General features: G+C 32.8%; 1 protein-coding gene across 1 annotated transcript; it reads right to left on the reverse strand.

The window, feature by feature from the left end:
- Positions 1-1,311: 1,311 nt before the first annotated feature.
- Positions 1,312-25,823, reverse strand: LOC132759021 (uncharacterized). The gene is made up of 8 exons (XM_060750744.1): positions 25,101-25,823; positions 13,664-13,769; positions 11,013-11,299; positions 10,557-10,740; positions 5,365-6,119; positions 3,120-3,225; positions 2,184-2,467; positions 1,312-1,994 (listed from the first exon to the last, which is right to left on the reverse strand). The coding sequence occupies exons 1-8, from the start codon at positions 25,761-25,763 to the stop codon at positions 1,929-1,931; spliced, it is 2,451 nt and encodes an 816-aa protein (XP_060606727.1). The 5' UTR covers positions 25,764-25,823; the 3' UTR covers positions 1,312-1,928.
- Positions 25,824-26,822: the final 999 nt, after the last annotated feature.

The raw sequence follows: 26,822 nt of genomic DNA on the forward strand, positions 1-26,822 counted from the left end.
AAGTGATTTTTTCACGTGGTTAAATGGGGTAAATAATATGTTACGGTGACATATAAATTTTCGTTCATTCAGTGAGACTACTTGCTGTTAATTTGAATTATATCACAACGGATTACTCAATGCTGGAACCTTAAATGATAAGCCATTGTCACTAGTATAGAGCCAGGCCAGCCTGCACATCCGTATAGTCTAACCAGGATCTGCACGTTTGGCTGACATACTTTACATTTTCATCTTCATATAACAAATGCGATACTTGGCACTTCCAAAATAGAAAATGAACAATCCTATTTGATGAAATTCAGCTGGGTATCGGTGAAAACTTCTGCTATCAGTTAATAGGAACGGTTTATGACTCTTGTTAGAAAGAAACTTCCAACCCGTAAAATTTTATCAACGATGTTATAATTTCAAACCTTGAGGATCGTTCCTCACGACATTTTTGTTGACAGTGCATGTTTTTTGGTGCTTTACGTTCTTACCATTTAAGAGCTTTTTGGTCCAATATTCCTCAATGACAACAGTACCGTACATGTACAGGCTCATTTAAACTGAGCATGCATCATTTTAAATTTGCCGTATGGGCTTTATCTAGGGATTTTGTTTTACTCTATTCTATAATGCATATATTTTGATAGGAAATACTGTATAACTGAATTATCTCATTACTATAGCTGTAGCATACTCTTTTTCAATTTAAGTCATACTAAAGTAAATGAACCACAGACAGTTCATTTTGTTTAATTTGGGAACATCTTAGAAAACTATTTGTCAAATAGACGATGGAGATAATAGGAAAATAAAATATTAACTCTTTAGCGGGGTACAAAACTCATAACATGCCGTATGTATACACAAATGCACTTTCTCAAGCAATGAGCCCCAAATGCAGTTGTCAAGAATTGTATTTATTTATAAATTAAATTCCACGATGTATATTCGTAACAAAAATTCGATTGGCCTGTTTTCTTATTATTTTATAATGTTTCATACAGTGGAACTGAGTACACCCGTTAAAACCGGAAGTGACTTGCTTTTGTACAGAGACAGGCCAGCCTGAACATCCTTTTAATCTGACTAGGCTCTATATTGTTGACAGCTAAATTTCATTTTGATATTGAAATCCCTATAAATACTAAATAGACTGTGCCAATCTCAAAGCAGGGCAGATCTATTACACACTTTTAGAAGGTTTATAGTTAAATTAAATTTAAGTAACTGTCATTACCACATGACATATTTTTATTCTTCATTTTATTTTTCTGTGAAAAAAAGAATATGTTAATAGCAAAGAGCAAATAGGGTGAAATATTCATTTTTTATTATTTATTTATTATAGTATAAATTACACAATGTGCAATGACATCAAACACACATACAGAAGTACATAAACATTGTTAATGATATTACATTTCTTGCAGCTACATTAATATTTAAAATGATTTTGGTACGATATAAGAACTTACAATTTACAACTGTAAAATTTAGTGTAAAATTTAGCTCTTGAAATATTACCAGAACTCTCAGTGCAAATATAATACAAATAGGTCATATACAAGTGTTCGTACTGAAGTGCTATTAGAAGCACATAAATGCATAGATATCATTATTATAGCGCCATAAGAAATATATATTTTCTACTATATAGAGGCTGATAATTAACTTATTTAAACGAAGCAATAGAAACAACGTCTTTCACAGAAAAAATACAAATTTGTTCAAACTGTACAATAAAATAGACGCTACGAAACTAATAATCCGTAGTTGATCAAAACGCTGTGATCCAATTCAAGTGACGTGCCGATTTTCCAAATGGTCCTTTTCTCGTGTTTAAATCCCATCAACACTTACATCTAGTTATTCCATAGCTCGGCCAAGGCGCGAACATATTGTTACGTCTGTGTTTATCCGAAAGCTCATTTACATATCTAGCACTCAACCTTTGTTGGACCAGACTCAGGGGCCGGTGCCACAGCGTTGGGATTACCTGCCTTCTTTAAAACAAAACAAAAAAAGATCAGAATCGAGTTGAATTTGATTGTAACTCAATCTTAGACAAAGATTTTTTTTAATCGAACAACAAGGATATCTAAAGACAGAAACTTGAAACAAGGAATTAAGTAAGAGATGTTAGAGATATAATATTATAAATGTAAAGTAAGCATTTATATCAAGCGAAATACCTTTTCATCTTCCTTTACAGAAATTTCCGACTCTTTTGATGATTGCTCTTGTACTTCCTCTCTTTTAACCAACATATCTCTGATTACACCGCACGGTAAATTCTTGTAGAATGCTTGCCGGAATTGTTTGTTGGTCGCTACATATATAATTGGGTTGAATATAACCTCTGATTTAGCACAGGCCGATGGTATTTCGGCTAGCCAGATAGGTACAGAGTCAGCATTGCCGAACACTTGCCAGAATGAAACAAAAGCGTACGGAATCCAGCAAGCAACAAACGTAGCTGAAAAATGTCATACAACATATTTATACACTTTGGTATTCATATTAAAAGACGTGTACCGTTTTTCGAATTCATTTATCACAAAAAGGCAAATATCAAAAGGTATTATTTGATATTTGTTCCATAACCGCTTAACCGCTTCATTTACATTCTAAATATGTAGCGTATTTTGATATAATGGTAATTGTACGGACATTAACGAAAAAATATATTGGATAATCGTGACGTTTATATACTAGTAGTTTTATATTCATGGCTGCTGTCATTTTATGAACAAATCTCACTTTTTGTCTAAAAATATTATAAATTCGTTATAAATGTTTCTAAAAGATTATATAGCCGTATAACATATATGTTTGCACTATAAAATTTGCATGGCGCTTCAGGTAATATTTCCAAACAACCGTATATACGAATATGGCAATATTACCTGTCAAAGATCTTTACAACTAATGATGTATCATTAATTACGTTAATCATCGAATTATGAAAACAGATCTTGAATAATCTAAAATTGATCACGATTAAAAAAACTTTCAGATGGTGACTATGTAATATTAACTTACGAGTGCAAACAAAATAGGAAAACTTCATATCATTTTGTTTTCTTTGGTTTCAATTTAAACTATTATGAAAAGAAAACACATCTTACAACACATGATGACACAACTCTTTAACATCTTCCTCTCCAACTTGAGATTCTTTCTTGCCACCCTGCTCTTCATGTCCCACACCATGGATTTGTTCACATTAGCAACCTTGTACAGTTCAATTATAGAAAAATGTAGCCATTATAACGAGGAACACATAGATGTCATTTCTGTCTGATAAAAATTTATCTTCCGCTAAAATGCTTACATTATAATATTGATATATCTTGAATAAAAACAAAGGGCAACTAGAAATGTTACACCGTGAAATCAATTAAAACATTACTAACTATACAAGTTTCGTACAAACATGTATAATGTTGCATCCAAGTTTAAAGTCTCATTCAAAATTTCAGTGATATTATGCTAAACAATATGAGCCGTGTCACGACAAAACCAAGATAATGGGTTTGCGACCAGCATGGATCCAGACCAGCCTGCGCATCCGCGCAGTCTGATCAGGCTATCAGTTTCTCTACTTGTTATAGAGTTTGTAAGCGAACAGCATGGATCCTGATCAGACTGCGTGGATGCGCAGGCTGGTCTGGATCGATGCTGGTCGCAAACCCATTATGTTGGTTTTGTCATGACGCGGCTCAATTATGTCTTTATTAAGAGCTTAAGTGTATATGAAGATATACTTATTCTTTCAGCTACAAAAACGAGTCAGGAATATTTTACAAAATTGTCAGTTTGATAAAATGGCACTCGTATATCTCTGAACCTACCATGCAAGTTTAACCCGGGACCTTAAGACTTTACATTAAAATTATTGGACTTTCTGTCTAAGCATGACAAAATGTGAGAAATTCTGCTTTTACTATCAAAATCTAGGATATTCTGTCTACTTTGATAATCTGAAACATTATGTCTTTTAAACATTCTGTCTTTACTTTGAAAAGTTGTGACATTTTATTTTCTATTTTAAATGGAAAATCTGATACATTCTAGCCTCACACAGAAAATCTGAGGCATTGTGACTGCTTCCTTTACACAGAAAATCTGAGACATTCTGACCTTGACCAACTGAAATATATTTGGTTTATCTTGAAATCCTGAGAACTTTTGTATTTCCATTGAAAATCTGACATTATAATGAACAAATGTTTTAGTCTACTTCATACACCTACGATCATGTCAGAAGAAGGATTTCATAACGGCAGCTGTATGAACTATATGAATACTTTAAATAAAGGCACAGTAAGTCTGAAAGTCAAACAAAGTAAAGGCAAACCTGTGATACATTTTATATTTACTAACGGATTTAAAGAATTTAGATTCTTATCACGTCAAGAAATTAGCCTGGGATGTGAATTGTTTGCTTTACCCAAGTCGATACGTATAGCGAACATCAGACTGCGCGGATACGCAGGCTGGTCTGGATCCATGCTGGTCGCAAAGTCATTACGTTGGTTTTGTCGTGACGCGGCTCAAATGTTAAATATATGTGCACACTTTTTATATGCAAATTATTCCTCAGAAATAAATACGAATTTTCCTTTGAAGAAAAGGGAACCTGTGTTATATATAGTGGGTTTTTATTTGTGTTGCATGTAAAAATGAAATAATTACATTCAAAATATAATGACACTTTCAACTAGATAGCATGTAATATTGGATTTAAAGCATACTATGCTCATCCTTGAGTAAAAAGTTTTAATCACAAAAATTTATTGAAATCTATGAAATTCTTACTGAATATGTCTACTTAATTTGAAACTAATAATGAATATACTATGTATTGGAAACAGTGTTCCCTTTTGCAGGTCAAGAAAAGTTAGTCCTTTCTTTAAAAAAATCTGCCAGTTTTTTAATGACACTATATATTCATATTGTGACCACCTATACTGTGAAGAATTTTAAACATAACATATCTACTTTGTGTGAAGTCAAAACATGTTATTTTTTTATTTCTAAAGAGACTGTTTAGCAATTATCAATATTTTCTAATATCAAATTTCAGCATATTACATTATTTCCACATAAACCAAACGTTGATTCAGCTAAATTGTCAAGGAACCTTAACAGAACACCATATATAAAAATAAGAAATAATTTATTACAGTTTAGTATGTATCTGGCTTTTACATGAATAACTAGTACAGTAACTACCGTAAATTAATCAACTGCTTTAACTGCTTATTATTTTTAATTAGCAAATTAACTATACATGTATATTTATATGAATAAAGTAAACAATCAGCACATTTTAAATAGGAATGTGTGTTTTTATGGTTGATAACTTACCGTCATGAATACTTTAAAATAGCTGTAAATCATTGCAATGAGTGGTACCAAAAAGACGAAAAAAAACATGAAAATGATATACGTCTTGCTGGTGTCCGCATAATGTAGTCCACAGAAGACCCCGGATGCTTCTAACCCATAGCTTGACCAGCCAATTAAGGGAGTAACAGCCCAGAATAGCCCGCTGCCATAACACCCGAGAACACAAAGAGCTGCAACTCTTTTGGTAATCTTGGAGGCTTTTAGTGGCTTTGCTATCACAATGTAACGATCGACAGCAATCGCCATCATCAGGTTTAGTTGTGAACTTCCTATAAAATATACAATAAATCCCTCTAATGTACAAAATAAATCGCCCGCAAACCAGGCACCGTTTAGAGCCGAAGTAAAAGCCAAAGGGTTTCCGAACACAGCCATTGAAAAATCACCGATTGCAAGACCGAGGATGAATATATTCGTAGGTGATCGTAGCTGTTTTGCTTTATAAAATGTTAACAACACTAAAGAATTTTCTGTAACACCTAATATTCCAATACACATCAAGAATAGTCCAACTAACTGATGTCCCCATTTCGGATATGAAAGCATCTGAATCTCAAAATCTGTTAATTCTCTTTCCGCACCCGGTCCCGATCCCGAGGAATTTCCCAACAGCGATAAATTGGCATACATTTTGACAAAAATAAAGTGGTTCCTGACAACTTTACCCTGTCTTGAGGAGAAATTAAGAAGAAAGAACAATGCCTTTGATGTAGCTTTTTATGTACAGCCAGTCTGAGGACTGTTCTCTGATTGGAACATTTTATACACAAAGTTCATGTACATTTCATTAACAAATACAGGAAATTCATTATACTTTGTTGCCTGACTCTGTGGGAACAAATGCTATTGCCTTTGATTAATTTTGATTCTAATATAAAATCAATGACATAATGTTCCTTCTGTATGTATATAAGAAAGAAATATACTAATTCTTCTCTTATAAAATGTTAATCTGGAGAATAATCTATAACATTTTAACTACATTGTATTTTAACTGTTATGTTTTAAACACTATATTTTGTGATAGTTTGGTCAAGATGGACATGTCAATTTTAAACATTAAGTGGGAAGACAGTAATTTCGGATGGAACCAATAGCTAGACGTCTGTTACAATAAACGAAGGATTGTCTTTCACAAAAACTGTTTTGGCGTGAATTTTTATTCTCGTATAGTTGTGTCAAAATATGGCAACAAAACTTGGAATAATTACAAGATGGTATAAATAAAAGCAAATCAGAAATACCTTGTATATTACAACATTGTTTGTGATTGATTACTCCAATAAAAAACAATAAGTTTTTTTCAATAATCGTCCCAATATGCTCATATTTTGTGAGAAAATATTTATATATTATAGAATGAAATGGCCTTGAAAAAAAGATAAAATAAATATATAATTTGTAACATAGATGTAGTGCTCTAAATAACGTGAATCATCCTGCAGTATCGAAGAAAACTAAACAAATATTGTACATATAGGTATCATTTGAAATCAGACGCTTTAAAAAAGAAAAAAAAAAGAAAATAGGACGTGAAACATATGTTTCATATTGTTTTGTAACGGCCTTATCAAAACAAAAATAAAAATGATTCATATTTCCTCAAGTAAATATCAAAACTGCAATTTACATTCGCCTTACTTTCCTGAACATGCTTTACATATATGTATATAGATGTTTAGTAAACAAAGTTCTGTACATGAAGTATGTATATATTTGCTCAATTTGAATATCATGTACTTCATTAGGGTATGAATGGACCTAATTTATGTATAAATTTATTATAACAATTGTAACAATTATGTATTTTATTACTCAATCTTCATACAAAATTTATTTCCTGGATTCAAGAGTAATGTGTGTTGTACATCGAATATACATTACATGTATATAAACATGCGTTTAGTTGTGACTAGAAATTGAAACTGAAAGCTTTTAATGACTTTTGATTTTTGTTTGGACTCAAAGCAAAATTCTACTGAAGACTCACGATGCATCAGGTATCAAACAATAAAATAGAATGGTTAACCCGCAGTATGAGGATACAAAATCCAATATAACAGTGTGGTTATAAAGATATAGAGTTGCATACCATACTGACAATAGGAAGAGCATAAACCCGTTTAACAGTCTGACAATGGGAGAACACAAAGTCATGTAACAGTCTGGCAAAAAAGCCAACACAAATTCGTGTAACAGTCTGGCAATAGGGGGAACATAAACCCGTGTAACAGCCTCCCAATAGGGCGAACACAAACCCGTGTAATAGTCTGCCAATAGGGAGAACATTAACCCGTTTAATAGACTGACAATATGGAAAACACAAACCCATGAAACAGTCTGGCAATGGGGAAAAACAAAAACCCGTGTAACAGTCAGGCAATAGGGAAAACACAAACCCATGAAACAGTCTGGCGATTGGAAGAACAAAAACCCGTGTTACAGTCTAACAATAGGAAGAACACAAACACGTGAAACAGTCTGGCAATAGGGAGAACATAAACTCGTTTAACAGTCTGGTAATAGGGAGAACACTAACTCGTGTATTTCCTGAGTTGCAGCGTGAAAAAGATTGATGAAAATGTTCAATAACCGATTTTTCGTGATTGAAAAAGATTTTATTTTGCTTATATCTAAGTCACGGCGAAAAATAATTAATATTATTTCGTGGTATAACGTCATTTCTAAAGTACATGTCAAAATCACGCTTTGTGTGCGTAAGATAAACTTACAAGTTTTCTGACCATGGCCCTAATAATGTTGATTCTACACGCGACTTGACTAGGTCAATGGCATTAACGCTGGCATGACTTCCCGAATCGTCAAGCACCCCAGGTGCACAATAACATAATGCTGGCCAACGTTCATGTAAAATGTCATGACCCTTTACTAAAGTGTTTATGGTTTCCGGGACGGAGAGACTCTGCGCACGGACAAGTAAAACGTTTAAATTCCCTCCCCCTCAGAGTGGGTACATGAAAAATCAATACTCTATATTCAAGTCAACAAATAATAATGTCTAAAATATTTAGTACATATTTTCGACAAAGCCAGTCGCTATAATATTGACACAGTGACATCTTACTGGTAAATAGACAAGCATGGCGGCGTGGACAAATATATTACTTATTTACGATGACGATGATAATGTATCATTGATGATAATGATCTTGTTGATGCTCTTGTTGATGGTGATGTTGTGTTGTAAAAGCTGATGAAGGTAGGTTAAAACGGTAATGATAATGTTAGTTTACTAAATAAGTGACATACTAGTATACGGCCAGGCAATTACTACCAAATAGCAAAAACGTATATGTGATTAATTCGGCCGAATATGTCGCACAAAGAGACATATATGTTCCGTGACATATACGGTTCGACACAAGTAAGCCGGTAGAATAAAGCACGTATACTTACCAGTCGCGTTATAAAATCATTTGTGGCAATAATCAAACCTAGGTTTTTGTTGTATTTTTATGGGGTTTTTTTGTTGTTGTTTTGTTTGTTTTTTTTTTTTTTTTTTTTTTTTTTTTTTTTTTTTTTTTTTTTTTTTTTTTTTTTTTTTTTGGGGGGGGGGGTCAAAATTAATTAAAAAAAACATAGTATGCCGTTAGTCAATAAGATAATGCAAACATAATCATAACAATTAACGTCAATAAAATACATTTCAACTAACATTTCATTTGTTAAACTGTAGTGAAGTATTTATATAACAGTTATTGTTTTACAGTGTAATTATCATACGTAAAGGAAAAATTGTACAGAAGCCATACATAGAGCTACTAATACGGTCAATACGGAATAAATTCTAGCACCACACGAACATTATTTCACCATAACCACTCACTCATTCTAAAATCTTTAACCACTCACTGGTATTAACATTGTCTCAGTACTCATTGATCATAAAATTATTTCAACAATCACTGATTCTAACAATGTTTCACCGGCTACAGTTCGAAACAATCCCTAACATTGTTTCCGCACTCACTGACCCTACAACTTCTTCACAACTTATGTTGTTGTTTTTTTTTAATTGGTTCGACTCACAACTCACACTGATTCTTACATTGTTTCAGCACTCTCTTATCCTTAAACTAATTAACCACACACTCACTGTTTCTAACATTGTTTCTCATTTATTCTAGCATTTTTCAATACACATTTATTCAAACATTTATCTCGGCACTCATTGGTCATAAAACTTTTTCACCTCTCAATGTTACTGTTTCTAACATTGTGTCGGCTGTCTTTGTTTCTAACAATGTTTCAACGAACACAACGAAAGAATCCCCAACAATGTTTTTGCACTAACTGGTCCTATAACTTTTTCACAACTATTGGTTTGACTCTCTCTGATCCTAAACTATTTAACCACGTACTCACTTACTGTTTCTAACAGTTTCTCATTTATCTAACATTTGTTCAATACTGATTCCAACATTATCTTGGGACTCATTAATCTTAAAACTATTCCATCACTCACTGTTTCTAACTATGTGTCGGCTCTCAATGGTTCGCCTCTAAATGGTTCGCCTCTCAATAGTTCGAAGGAATCCCTAAACTATTTTACCGCTCACTGTTTTTAACATTGTTTCAACTCTTATTGCTTCTAGTATTTTTCACAATTCAGTGATTCTTACATCAATCACTAATCCTAAAACTATTTCACTACTCAGTGTCTCTTACATTGCCTGTCTCGACTAAGTGAATCTTACATTGTTTTAAGACCATTCTTTATGCACTCGGTGATTCTAGCATGTTACACCACTCACTGTTTTAATCATTGTTACGACACTCGGTAATTTTAACTCATTCATCGCACAGTATTCACATCAGTTATCTCTCTACAATCAATAAACACTTTTATAACTACCGTCTGATTAGAAAAAAAGTTTAGATAAATTGATGATTACATACGGAAATATTCTCATCCATATACTAAAATCATTCATCAAATTTGCTATATCATTCATTAACAATCAAAGCAAACTGGGTTGTTAAGTACTAAAGCCTGGAAAGATATCCTCTACATTAAATCCGGGAATTTCTATATTATACCTCGATAAAGTACAACAGGAAGCGTTATCGTAATTTTGGCATTAATATATTCTCCATTTTCTTAGCCATGTGTATGGCTAATTATCAACAATCAACTTTTGTTGGTCCGGTTTTCGATGCTGCCGCATTATCCGGTGCTGGCGATACTTTGTTGAGTGACCCCATGGGTACACCTGTAGAGATGGTTGCCACTTCGGTTGCAGCTGATGCCCCACCGGCTGTGTGGGTCTCTACCGTGTTATTGGCTACCGCTGTTGTCACACTTATGACACTCTGTAAATGAAATGTGTTAAGATTTATTTAAAGCAACAAAATGTTCACATTTATGAAGTAGACTAATGCATTTATTTGTGTAATGGTATAATTATGAAGAAAAGACCGCCATGGAAATCATACACAGTACAATATGAAGCATGAATCTTAAATCGAATGAGATTTAAAATTATGCATAACATTATTGCCTAAAGAAATGATGAAATTCTGTCCTTATCTCAGTGTAGTATATATCTCAATCTTGCAAAAAAATATTAATCCTTTGAATCTACCTGCTCCTGCTTGGTTTTATCATCGAGATCGGACTCCTTTGAGGATGGTTCTTTTTCTTCTTCCTTTTTGATAAGCTTTTCTCTCAATCCGACACAAGGAATACTGGCATAGAAAGCTTTACGGAACTGTTTATTCGTCGCCACGTAGATGATTGGATTCCATACGATCTGGGACTTGGCGGCTGCCGCAGGGATCTCGGTTAGCACGAGAGGTATAGTGTCCGGGTCACCAAATGATTGCCAGAAAGACATGACAGCATATGGAGACCAACACAACCAATATACGCCTGAGGGAAAATGTATATACAAAATGAACAAATACATAATAGATAAACAATGAACAGTACACGAGATAAGTTATCGACTAATGTAATGACCTTAGCCAATCGATGATCCCAATGGGTTGGTGCTATTGAAAATAAATACAGAGGATTTAAAAATAATAAGTCATTAACAGCTCATGTTTAATCTTTAACGAGGAATTTTTTCAAAGCCATAATGCATGTTTACATACAATCTGGCGAAATACAACATTTAAATTGTCGAAATATAACGTCATTCTATCATCGCCTCAATTCTCAAGTTGAGTGGTAAACACGTCGGACTTATAATCTAAAGATTGCAGGCCCCGTGGGTTCAAACCCCGTCAGGGGCAATCCGTTGTTTCAGTGAACAAGAAACTTTACACAAACGTCTTAGTTCTATGGATTCGACAGAGCTTAAATAAGCTTATAGCTAAAACGCAATCGATCTAAAATAAATTCGTATATTCAATCGCCGCCTTCACCGATCTGTATTGGTCTTGATGTACTTCACGTTGAATATTTCCTATTTGACAGCAACATATGAAATGTTTGCTCTTTCCCGGAACCTTGCAAAGAAAAATCATCCTGATATTTAATTTATCACTTGCAACGGTCTTGCGGAAATTTGAACTTTACTGCAGTAGGCAATTAAAGTTACAATAACGTTGAAAAAGGGACTTGATTGGCAAAAAAGGTTTTTGATCGACTATCAGTTGTGACCGACTACCCGCCGTGATTTTTATGAAATTTTATCTGCACATACTTATCAAATACCAACAAAACGTCTTTTTTAAAGATAAATATAGCTACTGTGTATATTAATCACTTTAAATACACAGTATATATGTCGGTAGATCTCATAAATTGTTTGTTCGTAAAAAGTTACACGAGTTTTAATATAAACTTTTTTAAGAGTATACTTATTATTTTTAACTTGATATACAATATATCAGCAGCAAATGCTGATGTTTTGGATATTCTATTGTTTATTCTGCAAATGATTACAAGTGGTGTATGAGGTCAGGTATTGCACTCTTGATGCCCCAATTTTCAGCGTCAACTTTCTTGAAAGAGACAATAAAATATTACCGTTTACGGAAGTTGAAATTATTTCTATTAATCATAGAAGAAATATCCATGTTGATAATAAAGTTTTTGATATATGAAAAACCACTGAACAAAGAAAAAAATCTAAATTAAGCATTTTCAGGGCCGTCCGGGTTTGATGGTTGTCCGGTTTTGGTGGTCTCCAACCAGTACTTATTAAAGGGAGGTAATAAATAATTATATTTGGACAGAAAAATATCATAATTGATGTTTTCTAATTGTATGATTACTTTTTTGCCTAAAAATACAAGCATCGCTAGTGAAAAAAGTTATTTTCAAGGATTGTACAGCATTTCAAAATCTCTTATAATAAATACTGAAGACTTGAGTATATAAATTAAATTTTCACCCATAGATGTTACCTATAAAGTTTCAATAACTTGTTACATTTGCGAATTTCGCAGTGTAAAACAGTTTTGTGGGCCAATCGAGGTCGAACATATAACATCTGAAGAGAGTACGGACATCCACGTTAACAGTATACATCACAGGGTTGATGTTCTTTAATTAAATACCCAGAGCAATCTATTTCATTTGTCGTGACACTATTAATTTTTCAGATTGTTACAGTGATTCGTACTGTGGCCTAAAAGTCATATAGTTTAATTAACAGTATGGGAAATTAACATTACCAAATTAGTGAGAGGTTATCAATATGCTGTGAACACGTTTAATAATACCTACAAATAATTTTACAGGAATCTAGAAAGATTAATGTCATCGGAACAATTAAAATATCCTTTGTTTATTAACGTATTAACAATGGGTAACACAATTAGATGTTTATCACATGAAAAAAAAAACAACAAAAAAACGCTGAATGTGAAATGACTTGTCAAAAAAAATGTAGAGTGTAGCAAAATATAAACGATGAGGTAAGGGATATAATTATATAATATTTATGTCCAGTCTCCATGCAAATATACTTAATCACTATAACTACATGTGTGTCTGACCAAAATGCAAAATATGCATAAGATCGTTCAGTTTTATTGCCAGAGTACCGACAACTTACTATAGAAATTATTACACAGAACGGCAAAATTAAACATAAAGGGTGAGAAATGATTTTTTTATTCTTTTTTGCATTATTTTATTTTTACTTATTCATATTTTTAATTATTCAATTTTATTATTATTGTAATGATTAATATTATCATTATTATTAACTATTTTTTTAGAAGGATGGGGAGGGGGGATGTCGGAGTGGGGCAAAATGGGTCTTTTACTTATACTTACTACACATGATGATGCAACTCTTCAACATTTTCCTCTCTATTCTAAGATTTTTTCTGGCAACACGGCTCTTCATGTCCCATACAGTGTTCTTGTTGACGTTTCGAATCTGCAAATTTAGACCAAGACAATAAATAAAACAAAAGTTTGGACGCCGTATACGTGTATACATACATGTATATTTGAGAAATGTGTATGCTGATATATAAGCGCTAAATGAAAAGAAGAACTGAATTTTGCTGCCCAAGATGAATATATTTGAACTGACATTTCCTTTTATCTCTCTGCTCTTTGAATAGAAAAAGTGTCATTTTATGATTAAATTTGCAAAATTTTAAAATTAGTGATCAAAGCTGATGGTGGCATGGACCATAAGGTGGTGTAGAGAAGTTAAGCGTTAAGCAATGACTATCTTTATTTATTAATGCGCGGATTGTATTTAAAGTTCTCAACAATATTTATAATCCTTTGCAATATCTGTTTCCATTATTATATAATTCATTAGATCTATTTTCTGTAGTCGTAAAACTTTATCAGAATGTGCATTCTTTGCACAATTTAAAACCTTACCGATTTAAAGAAATTCCTCGCATTAAAATGTGATCTGCATTTTCTCTTAAAGATAACCGTATCTGTCTGGAATGTTTATTATTTTGTTTTATCTAAAAGTTGCGTCGTTTTATTCCCAAGAAAGTCTTCGCTGCAGTTTTCATCGTTTGATGTCTTGAAAATATCAGATAAATTACAAATAAGATTTTCGTTATGCTAATGGAAAGTGAAATTTTATTGATAGCTGACAGCAAGAAACTCATTATATTCCATATTTCACAAGACTTGGCGTAAACGGTGCCTAATTAGAGCCTCGCTTTTCATGCAATCTGGATTTTATAAGAGATAATACTTTCACAGTATTCTCTCCAATATTGATATAGAAAGCATAATTTTGATCTATATTTAGAGTAGCAGAAGATGAATGAACATAATATATAGGTTCTAATCAGGATAGAAAGAACATTCTTTATTGACATCACGATTAAAGCGTCTGTAACGTCCGGCATAGTCAAATCAACAGTGTGTAACCCCCGCGAATAATCGTATTAAACATTTACAACGACTGACCTAAACACTTCACGTTAACATGCCTAACAGTGTCACTTGTTCACAATTGAACTCAGTGTGTACAATAGTCCTTAATAAGAAAGTATGGATTTATCTTATTACTTAACACGTGCTATTTTAGATGTAGTTTGGTTTACATACGGTGTCCTTATCGTGCCATTTAGAATGTCGTCCGTCGCGTCTAAGGGTAGACACACGACAATGCGAAGTGACATCGCGACAATGCGAAGCGACGCTCGACAACGCGAAGCGATATGCGACAATGCGAAGCGACGCTCGACAGTGTCAAACGATATGTCGCACTGTCGCCTAGAAATGTCGCGGTAAAAAAGGGCGACATTTAAGAGATGTCGCTTCGCGTTGTCGAGTGTCGCTTCGCATTGTCGAGCGTCGCTTCGCGTTGTCGCGATGTCACTTCGCGTTGTCGCATTGTCACTTCGCGTTGTCGCATTGTCACTTCGCATTGTCGAGTGTCGAGGTTGGTAGAAGTGCATACCACGACACTCGACAATGCGAAACGACAACGCGACAATGCGATACGACGCTCGACAATGCGAAGTGACACTCGACATCGCGAAGCGACATTTTTAAAATGTCGAGTAAATGTCGCGTTATTTTTATGATTTTTACACCGCGACGCTCAACATTGCGAAGCGACACTCGACAATGCGAAGCGACACTCGACAACGCGAAGCGATACTCGACAACGCGAAGCGACACTCGACAATGCGAAGCGACATTTGGAATAATATCGTATCGCATTGTCGTGCGTCTACCGGTGCTTGGTCAGAATTTACTAACTCACCGACAAACGGTGCGATCATGGAAGGGGTCGCACTAAACTGCTGACGAATTAGCTGACGATATAGAATATATAGGAAACTGCTGACCAGTTAAACAAAGAAGGATTATCGAAAACTGCTGACCAGTTACACAAAGAAGGGAAACATTGAAGGTGTCAAATTGCCGTTGGTGATATTACAGGCGAGGTCGAGAAATACTTGATAAAATGTTTTTTCAAGATGTCAATATTACAAATGATACATATTAATTATAAAAAATTCACTTGATATATATTGTATATTTCTCAATTTATTTTGATATAATATTTTATTTAAGTACCTTAATGAATTTTCTTCTATGTGTTATATATTGGTTTAAATTTTAAAAATGTAGTCAAAATATGATGTACGAAAAATCATAATTTGTTTCAAGTACGTATAAAACTATGCATCATAGGTTAAAATATATACATGTACATATACGTAATGTATATTTTAACAAAATATAATTATTATGTCGTATTTAGTGCAAATATGAAATAAAGTGATTTCTGTTTCCTTATTTGTTGTTCGTATAATTGTATAAGTAATATTGAACAAAAATTAATAATGTGCTAATTGTTATAGTTAATAAGCTTTTATTACATTATAAACAACATGTTTCCACAGATATCCATTAAACTGATAATTTATCGAGATCGATATGCCCCAAGGTCATATTAAAATCGATTTCACACGCGACGTGTCATTCTTGATTTATCTATGACAAAATACAATATTATTCAAACATATGGGCTCGAGACATTCAAAACTTACCAAAATTAAGAACATACAGACTGTTCAAAAGGGAATTTAAAACTGAGGAATATTTATTATTAAACTTACAGAAAAATGAAAGGTCATTATTAGCTCAATTCAGGACTGGCATTTTACCTTTACGGATAGAGACAGGTCGATATGTCGGCGAATCTGTAGAAGATAGACACTGTACACTGTGTAATTCCGGAGCCATAGAAACAGAGATACATTTCTTACTAGAATGCAGTTTATATTCAAATGTTAGAAATACTGTATTTGACAACTTATTAACAGACATTTCATTTGTAAACCTAGTGACCGAACACAAACTCGAACACTTAATGACAAAATATCCTCGTAAAATGTCTAAATATATTGTTGCTGCCTTTATGTGTAGGCGAAACCGAATTTATTCATAACAAAACAAAAAACTGTGATATCCAAAAATAATGACAAGGATAATAATAAAAAGTTCCATATAGAACGTTAAACGTTTGAAGCCCTTGAAATATTGTTTGTAAGCATTAACCAGAATCAGGTTACACTTTATATTTGTTTATACCAGGACTTATACATTCTATGTTTTATGTGATGCATTATGAAATCATTACATTGGTGACTTATAGGCCCATTGGGCCGGGTGCTATAATTGTACACATATACGATTGTTATTTGTATTTGACTATGCACATGTCACAATAATAAATAATTTACTTACTTACTTACTTACTTACAATAAACAGTCAAAAATATGTTATTAAAATGCTGACCATATTGTAGAATCTGCTGACCAGTTAGATATATAGAGAAAAATATATTTTGCCATGAAATTGTTACTCATTTTATTTATTTTTATTATTTGATAGCCAATGGTAGACTTGACAGTGATTTAGGTATCGGGGCTGTTACTTTTACCTCCCGACTAGGTGCAAGTTTAGTTGACTACCTTTTATTGAAATACCAAGATTTTGATAATGTTTTTAATTTTACGGTTCATGACTTTAATGAATTTTCGGATCATGCTTGTATATCTTTCGAATTCAGAATTGTTCACACAAATATTGACAAAAATAAGGAAATTAATTCAGGAAATGAAATTAATCGAATTGTCTGGGATACAGGTAAAATACCGCTGTTCCGTGATTAATAATATCTGTCATATTTTGGGGTTCGGATCGGAATATCCGTCCCGAGGTGACCCGCCCATTGGGCGGTAACGAGGCTTATACAAGAAGGTCGTAGAATTAGTAGCTTGGCGTCCTCTCAACCGCGTGACTTTTGGAAATCCATTAAGAAGTCATATAAAAAGAAAACTCCAACCGCAAGTTCTCTGACAATTGATGAGCTACAAAGACATTTCCAAGAAATGTTCGGCGGCGGTTTAACAAACGATAACGACCAACAAATCCCCGAAAATTCGAATTCTAATAATATTTCGTTGGATTTAGAAATATCTAATGCAGAAATCCGTGACGCTGTTTTCATGCAAAATAGTAACAAAGCTCCGGGATTAGATAACCTCCCCGCTGAAATTTTTAAATCGACATTTGACATAATCTCTCCCTTTCTCAATAAATTATACAATAAGATTTTTAATGACCATGAATATCCCACCGCATGGGGACAAGGAATTATAACCCCTATATTTAAAAAGGGTGATATAAACGTTGCTAAGAACTATCGCGGGATAACACTGATTAATATTGTAAGAATTATAGTTCTTAATTGTAAATTTATTTATTATAATCACATAATTTTCATAGTTTGATTTTTTCGATAGTATTTACTATTAAAAACATTGTTTGACTCTTTCAATTTAACATAGCTTCACTATTTCCGCCAAACGTAACGTCTTATTTTGTTTCCCGTAAAAAGACGTCATTAAATTGTTTTACGGTGACGTCATTAACCGTTACTTTGATATGTTGTTTTGCCTTGGGCGGAAGTGCTTAAATTGTTGATGTGTTTTGTTTATTGATGTTTTTTCAATGGAAAGTGGATCATAATCGGTAAGCAAGTTATTAATTATGTATGAATTTTAATAGTAAATTCAATATTGTTTAAATGATGATGAACTTTACAATATTTGCCGTGAATCAAATTATAAACGGAATTATTCGCGGAAATATAAAATAACAATATTATTTTAATAGATTTAAGTCTATAATTGTAAAGGTGATATCGTATATTTATGATTTGTATTAGCATTATTATTTTAGACAATTTATTGTATTTTATTTAAATGCGTTGTAATCAGTATTTAGTTTGTTTATTTATTATTTTCAGAGCATCGCATTTTTGTATCACATAATCATTGATATATTATTCCATGAATGAGAATAAAGAAAAGTGTTGAAATCTGCGCATTCTTGACTATTTTTAACGGAAAACATCTACAAATATAATAGCGAAAATATACTCGCAAATATTACTGAATCGTTTGAGTAAATGGTCGAAAGAACATGATAAATTGTCAAACAACCAATTTGGTTTTCAAAAAGGAAAATCTATCACTGACTGTATCTTTATATTAAACGCCGTCATATCTAAGATACTAAACTCCAAGCAAAAACTCTACTGTATTTTCATCGATTACGAGCAGTGTTTCTATAAAATCGACAGGCAATTTTTGTGGCAAAAGTTGATAAATGAAAATGTAAGTAGTAAATTTGTTATGGCGTTAAGATCTATGTATACTGCGGTGAAGTCATGCGTGCGTTATAATTCAGAAGTCTCTGACTTTCTATCTACTGACATTGGATTAAAACAAGGAGACTCCAGTTCGCCTCTTATGTTTATGTTTCTTCGTAAACGACATCACACAAAAACATTAATAGTAATTTAGATGATGTCATAACAATTGATGACGTCAAACTATTTTTGATATTATACTCGGATGACATGGCTTTATTTGCTACATCACAAAAATCTCTTCAGTCTATGCTTAACGATGTCGAGAATTACTGCTGCACATGGGGTATGAAAATAAATGTTAACAAAACGAAGGCCATGATTTTTGAAAATGGCAGAAGTACTTTCGCAGATTTCTATATATACGGTCAAAAAATTGAACTGGTGAACTCCTTTAAATATCTCGGTGTCAATTGCTTCAAAAATGGTAACTGGGCACGCACACAGAAACAAATTGCCGACCATGCCTCGTTTTCACTGCATAACTTGTTTTCTATTTTTCGACAAATTGAATTGCCTAACTCAAAAAAGATTCATTTATTTGATGTGTTAGTTGGATCCGTGCTGAATTTTTGCTCAGAAATATGGGGTACACAGAGAGCCACTGATATTGAAATTATAACACTTAAAATTTTTGAGGTATATCCTAGGGGTACGTAAATCAACAAACTTATCAGCTTTGTATGGGGAGCTTGGTAGAGTCCCTTTAAATATTTATCGAAAAATAACTATTTTGAAATATTGGAGAAAACTTATTTCGCATGACAACTTATCGCTAACGTTTAAAACATACAGTGTCTTAAAATTTGACGCGGATAACAATGTCACGTATAGAAACAAAAATTGGGCTTCACATGTAAAAACTATACTCGAAGAGCATGGTTTCGGTTACGTATGGCATAACCAAGTTCTGGATAATGTTACCTTTGATATGGTAAAACGTAGAATCCTGGATAATTATAAGCAGTCATGGTATGCAGAAATAAATAATTCTCCGCCATTACAAAGCTATAGTTTAATTAAACACACTTTTGAACGCGAGACATATATTGATTGTATACAAGATAGAAAATATATGACAACTTTATCAAAATTTCGGGTATCTGCACATAAGCTATTTATAGAATCCGGACGATATACGAATATTCCGCGAGAGCAACGGTTATGTAAGTCCTGTAACATGAAGAGAGTTGAAACAGAGTTTCACTTCTTGATGGTGTGTCCTAGATATAGGGAGCTTAGAAAAAAGTTTTTAAAGGGATATTTCTGTAGGTGGCCGACAATTAATAAATTTGAATCTTTATTAAATTCTAAATCGAAAATAGAGCTAAACAACCTTTCGAAGTTTTTATATTTTGCCAATAATGAGAGAATATCTTGATGATGTAGTATCAATTAATATCATATTAACATCTTGGTGTAGTGTCAATATCATATTTAAGACATTTTGTGCAACCTGCTATTTCCTAAGTATTTTAAGACCTTTCAGGAAATAGTGTTTATATTATATTTTCATTCCATGTCAGATCTCATTTTCATGAATGTATATATATATGTTTTGTTTTGCTATAAACATTGTAATAATGTTTTATTTGCAATAAAGTTATTTGTATTGTATTGTATTGTATTGTATTTTATAATGTATGCAAATTTTATATATTATATAAAATTATGTCGACAATTTATTAAGTAAAAACACTGCTGACCAATTTAATGTTAATTCAAATTGATTTAAGCCGTAAAACTCTTCTTATTCTATATGGTCAGCAAATTTAACGCTCTTTACATTCAGGCGAGAAAATGCTGACCAGTTAAACATACAGTAGAATCTGCTGACCAGTTAGATATATAGGGAAACTGCTGACCAGTTAGATATATAGAGAAAAATATATTTTGTCGTGAAATTTTAATTCATTTTATAATGTACGAAATTCAATATATTGTATAAAATTTTGTCGACATTTAATTAAGTAAAAACACTGCTGACCAATTTAATGTTAATTCAAATTGATTTAAGCCGTAAAACTCTCTTATTCTATATGGTCAGCAAATTTAACGCTCTTTACATTCAGGCGAGAAAATGCTGACCAGTTAAACATATATAGTAGAATCTGCTGACCAGTTAGATATATAGAGAAAAATATATTTTGCCGTGAAATTGTAATTCATTTTTATTATGTATGCAAATTCAATTTATTTTATAAAATTATGTCGACATTTAATTAAGTAAAAACACTGCTGACCAATTTAATGTTATTTCAAATTGATTTAAGCCGTAAAACTCTTCTTATTCTATATGGTTAGCAAATTTAACGCTCTTTACATTCAGGCGAGAAAATGCTGACCAGTTAAAACATATACACATGTAGTAGAATGTGCTGACCAGTTAGATATATAGGGAAACTGCTGACCAGTTAGAAATATAGAAAAAAATATATTTTTGTCGTGAAAATTTTAATTCATTTTATAATGTACGAAATTCAATATATTGTATAAAATTTTGTCGACATTTAATTAAGTTAAAACACTGCTGACTTATTTAATATTAATTCAAATTGCAATTATTGCTTTTGAAAATACATTTTTTTTTCCGTTACAAGATTTTTCTATTGAAATATCACTAACAAGAGATTTTGATAAAACTCATAACATAATAATTCTTTATAAAACATTAATTCAAATTTTTTGCATATCTTTAGAGGTATAAAAAGCTGTTTAATATATCCTTTTTTAAAATCACGGATTTATATTACATGTAGTAATGTAAATCCGTGTAAAATGTATGATATTATGGTACTTTAAATGTATATATTAATTTAGTTTATAAACATAGTCATATAAATGCAAAAATTAAAAATATAATTAAAAGAATAAAAGTAATTTCCCATCTTTTTATTACCCCTACGGCGTGTTTATATAACTTCACACCTTCAATGTTTCCCTTCTTTGTGTAACTGGTCAGCATTTTCCGATAATCCTTCTTTATTTAACTGGTCAGCAGTTTCCTATATATCTATATCGTCAGCTAATTCGTCAGCAGTTTAGTGCGACCCCTTCCATGATCGCACCGTTTTGTCGGTGAGTTAGTAAATTCTGACCAAGCACCGGTAGACGCACGACAATGCGATACGATATTATTCCAAATGTCGCTTCGCATTGTCGAGTGTCGCTTCGCGTTGTCGAGTATCGCTTCGCGTTGTCGAGTGTCGCTTCGCATTGTCGAGTGTCGCTTCGCAATGTTGAGCGTCGCGGTGTAAAAATCATAAAAATAACGCGACATTTACTCGACATTTTAAAAATGTCGCTTCGCGATGTCGAGTGTCACTTCGCATTGTCGAGCGTCGTATCGCATTGTCGCGTTGTCGTTTCGCATTGTCGAGTGTCGTGGTATGCACTTCTACCAACCTCGACACTCGACAATGCGAAGTGACAATGCGACAACGCGAAGTGACATCGCGACAACGCGAAGTGACATCGCGACAACGCGAAGCGACGCTCGACAATGCGAAGCGACACTCGACAACGCGAAGCGACATTTCTTAAATGTCGCCCTTTTTTACCGCGACATTTCTAGGCGACAGTGCGACATATCGTTTGACACTGTCGAGCGTCGCTTCGCATTGTCGCATATCGCTTCGCGTTGTCGAGCGTCGCTTCGCATTGTCGCGATGTCACTTCGCATTGTCGTGTGTCTACCCTTAGACGCGACGGACGACATTCTAAATGGCACGATAAGGACACCGTATTTACACATATTCTATTCAGAATATTTGCACATAATGATAGTAACAACATATTACAATAATTATAGATTTTGGCTGAAAATAAAAAAAACCTATATAAGCCATTATCTAACAATCTAACAACAATCTTCAATGTCAGTGGTGGTTGTAATTAACAAGTTTCCAAAAAGTAGTTTGTCAAGTTAACGGAAGTCGCAATCTGTATCTGTTGATTATAATGCTGATAATTCGTAACATTTAAATCAGAAAGAAAATCAAATACGTAATAATGGAAATGCCGTGAAATAATATACATTATTGGGAAATGTTTCAAGATAACAAAATGATCAAACAATTCTATATCGCCATGTCACGCTCAACTTTTTCGTCAAATAAAATGCTTAAATTTTAAAATTGTCTTACTGTCTATCCCCCTTAAACTGACTTCAGCAGCGTTTTTTTGTCTGTCTCTAGATAAACACCACAAGTATATCTGAAACTTTTCTAGTTTCAGACGATAACAAGTAGAGATTTTGATGCTAAAGCATCAAGTCGCCGGATAGAAATATGATTGCATTATCATAAATAAAAGAAAATATCAGTTTAATGGTTCGAGTATAAAGAAAAGAGGAACAATTAGTTGAGAAATGTTTATTCATATACACATTTTCATGTTTATCTTTCTTGCTATAAACTTTGTAAAAGAGTTTTATGCAATAAATCTATGTTGTGTTATAATAAAACATCATATTTGAAGCAAACTTGCCTACTGTAGCAATTGTGTCAAGAAACTGTTATCATTATTAAATAAGGAAGTATAGTTTGGCAATATTTACCCGAGACTCAATAATTTTCGGGAGCTGTTTCGTTTGCTTACATTACTTATTATGATTAATGTTAACGATTTTATTGTTAGTATAACCATGGATTTATATTAATGTAAATCCGTGATATAACTACATGTATAATTATATCAATTAATACTGCTCGATGGCCTAGTGGTAAGTATGACGAAGTTCTAACTTACATGTAGTAGGCGCAAGTTTGAATCTCGGACAAATCCTGTGTGTAGTTTTCACAAATTGATTTTTATCATATCATTTAACTTTATGAAACATAAGTTGATAAATCGTGTGTTTCATTTCTAGCACTTTTTTATTTCATAATTTTGATAAACGGTCAAGTTTTGCAAAATACAAAAAGTATTATAAAAGAAAACATAAAAAAAAATCACTTTATCGAACCTTTATACAGTCTTCAATTTGAAACTAACTTAAATTTAACACCTTGTCATCGAGGCTTGTAAAGCGAGTGATATGATTATAATTCTACTTGTAATTCTACTTTATACATATACCGTTGTACCATACATTTGAAATCCGTATGGGTTTCTTCAGCATCCGATAATTACCGACAAATTATTACCGATCATCGAATATTTGCAAAGTGGCTATGAAAATATATATGCTTAATTATTGCATAAAACAATGCAATTCTACTGGAAAAGTGGTGTCTGCATGAAATCAATATTCCTGTCATTACATACGATAAAGTTAACGTTTAATTGCCTTTCAGTGCGATAAACTATCAACACAAAGATGGTTTATTAGTTTTCTCTTTGTATTCAATACTATTCTGGCCCCTACTGTCATACACAAAATTACTTTGATTTGCACTTTATCAATTGCCAACCATTCACAAGTTACCTGTATGTCTGTCGAATCAGCCATTTGTTACTATTAATAGATTTTACAACAATAACATACAACGTGTTGGGAGAAACTGTTTGTAATAAATAAGATAAAAATAGAATAGGACTCATAATATACAAACAACCAGATAATTTAAAAGTGTCATTTCAAATATCATGCATGATTTATTTATCATAAAATAGCAACGCTTGACACTTAAAAAAAGTAAAAGCATCCCTTAATTCAATGACTGGTCCATAGGGATACGTCATTAATTCATTTTATAAAAATTGTAATGTTGCTTTTTTATATACGATGTCAATATTTGAATATTTCATTTCATTGAGCAACATTATTGTATGTTTGAATTTTTGAGATTACTGAAAACAAGTGTACTCTTAAATTGTTCAGTAATTGTTATGCTTTTATTTACAGAAATTAATGCCTTCTCCTACCATAGGTATAATATTAAACTGTTACAAATATAGTCGCCGGTTTCTAAGAAAATTTTTTTTAACAATTAAGATCGATCCTATCTTCCCTCTTCCATTTGTTTAGATAGTTTTCCCCTATAAATGTCTGTTACTTAAAAGATATCAAAACGTTATAAAAAGTTTTACGGTTAAAATATACTTACTGTCATGTAGATTTGGAAGTAGCAATATATCATGGCACCAAACGGAAGAAAGAAGCAGAATATAGATATTGTCACAACATATGTTGTCGTACTTAAACTTTTGTCCTCCCATAACAGACCACAGTAAATCCCTGCAGCCTCTAGGCCATAAGAGCTCCAACCAAAGAACGGAAATATAGACCAAAAAAATCCAAATGCAAAGCATGCAGCAACAGCAAGAACGGCAACTCTTTTCGTTATCATGGCGGACCTCAAAGGTTTGGCTATCACGATGTACCTATCAATGCTTATAGCAGTCAGCAAATACATCTCAGTTAGACCAAATGTATACACGACAAATCCTTCCCAGTAGCAGAAAAATTCGCCGGCAAACCAGGACCCATGAAGCCCCGAAGTCGTTGCTAATGGGTTACCTAAAGTTGCCATGGCGAGGTCTCCTAAAGCGAGCCCTATTATAAACATATTCGTCGGTGAGCGTATCTGCTTGGATTTGTAGAAAGTATATAATACCATAATGTTTTCAAAAAATCCAAATATTCCAACAAACAGCAAAAACAAACCAAACATTTGGTGTCCCCATTTCGGGAAGTTAAGTCGTTTAATTTCCAACACAGATAATCCCTCATAGGGGTCGTCTGAGATATCAGACGAATTCAGATACATTTTCTCAATATAATAACATAAAATCGAACAATAAATCAAGGATCTACTTGATACATAGAAATTCTGCCACCAGTGAGAATTGTCATAGTGTCACTCGTATTTATATGTCTACTCTAGTTCAATAAGAATTATTGTTAATAAAGCTCTCCAAGGATTGGTCAAACCAGGAGCTACTTTTTTATTCTTTACGTCTGCATTAATACCATAATGGGTAATCTGAAGCAAGAAATCAAATGAAAGTGTCTCTTTTAGTTAGATTTTCAAATAAGTTTCTAAATTAATTACATATCTAATGGACTCTTACATCAAAGAATAGATCTCATTTATTGTTCACTTTAATTTTTTTAAACTTGTTTTTTACTTATGGCATAGCCAAGTTGTAAACCATGTACAGGGTGTTCGCAAAATAAGTACTGGTGATAAAATACTATTCAAATGTCATGCAGGTAGCAGTATTCACTAGGAAAAACGTAAATTTTTGTAATATGTTTGATTCCTCTCCACATTAAGCTCGCTATAGATGCTCGTAGATGGTTCCTAGCCTTCAGAGTCTCAATTTGCAGTCTATTATCATGAAAATTGAAGTTCTTGTGAAAACAGCCACAGAACTAAACTATATTCTGTAGTATAGGTCTCTGTAACAGTGCATGATTGGAAAACTGCATAAACATGACTGATGCAAATAATACAACACTAAACTGACCAATCGTATAGTAATAAGTTGTTGAGAGTAATAATAAATGATTATTGTTGAATAATACTGTCCAATCAAACCAACATAAGACTGACAGCTTACATATACTTGAGAATATAGTTGTAACATCTCTTTGTAATTCCTTGTAAAAAATATCAAAATGTGTACTCCTGATTATCAAAGAACAGCAAAAACTTTAGCAACACCCGGTCTATGTCGCATTTGCTTTTGATCGACAAAAATCTTTGAAATCTAGATACGTAATTATTTAAGTGAATTTGTCTGAAGCGTGTTTTAGCACGACTTTCACTTCTATGACGAGAGATACTACAAATATGAAGAATATGTAGAAATATGTTACATGT

The sequence above is a fragment of the Ruditapes philippinarum genome, unplaced genomic scaffold (genome assembly GCF_026571515.1).
Source record: "Ruditapes philippinarum isolate M1 unplaced genomic scaffold, ASM2657151v2 ctg3315_1_1_1_1, whole genome shotgun sequence".
Lineage (NCBI taxonomy): Eukaryota > Metazoa > Mollusca > Bivalvia > Venerida > Veneridae > Ruditapes > Ruditapes philippinarum.

Bases quoted from the DNA above. Each gene is read 5' to 3' on its own strand.
- LOC132759021 (XM_060750744.1), bottom strand. From the start codon at position 25,763: ATGTATCTGAATTCGTCTGATATCTCAGACGACCCCTATGAGGGATTA. The intron at 10,741-11,012 runs GTAGATTCAAAG...TTTCATTTACAG, and splicing joins ATAAAACCAAGCAGGAGCAG to AGTGTCATAAGTGTGACAAC. The intron at 1,995-2,183 runs GTATTTCGCTTG...TTTGTTTTAAAG, and splicing joins CTGTAAAGGAAGATGAAAAG to AAGGCAGGTAATCCCAACGC.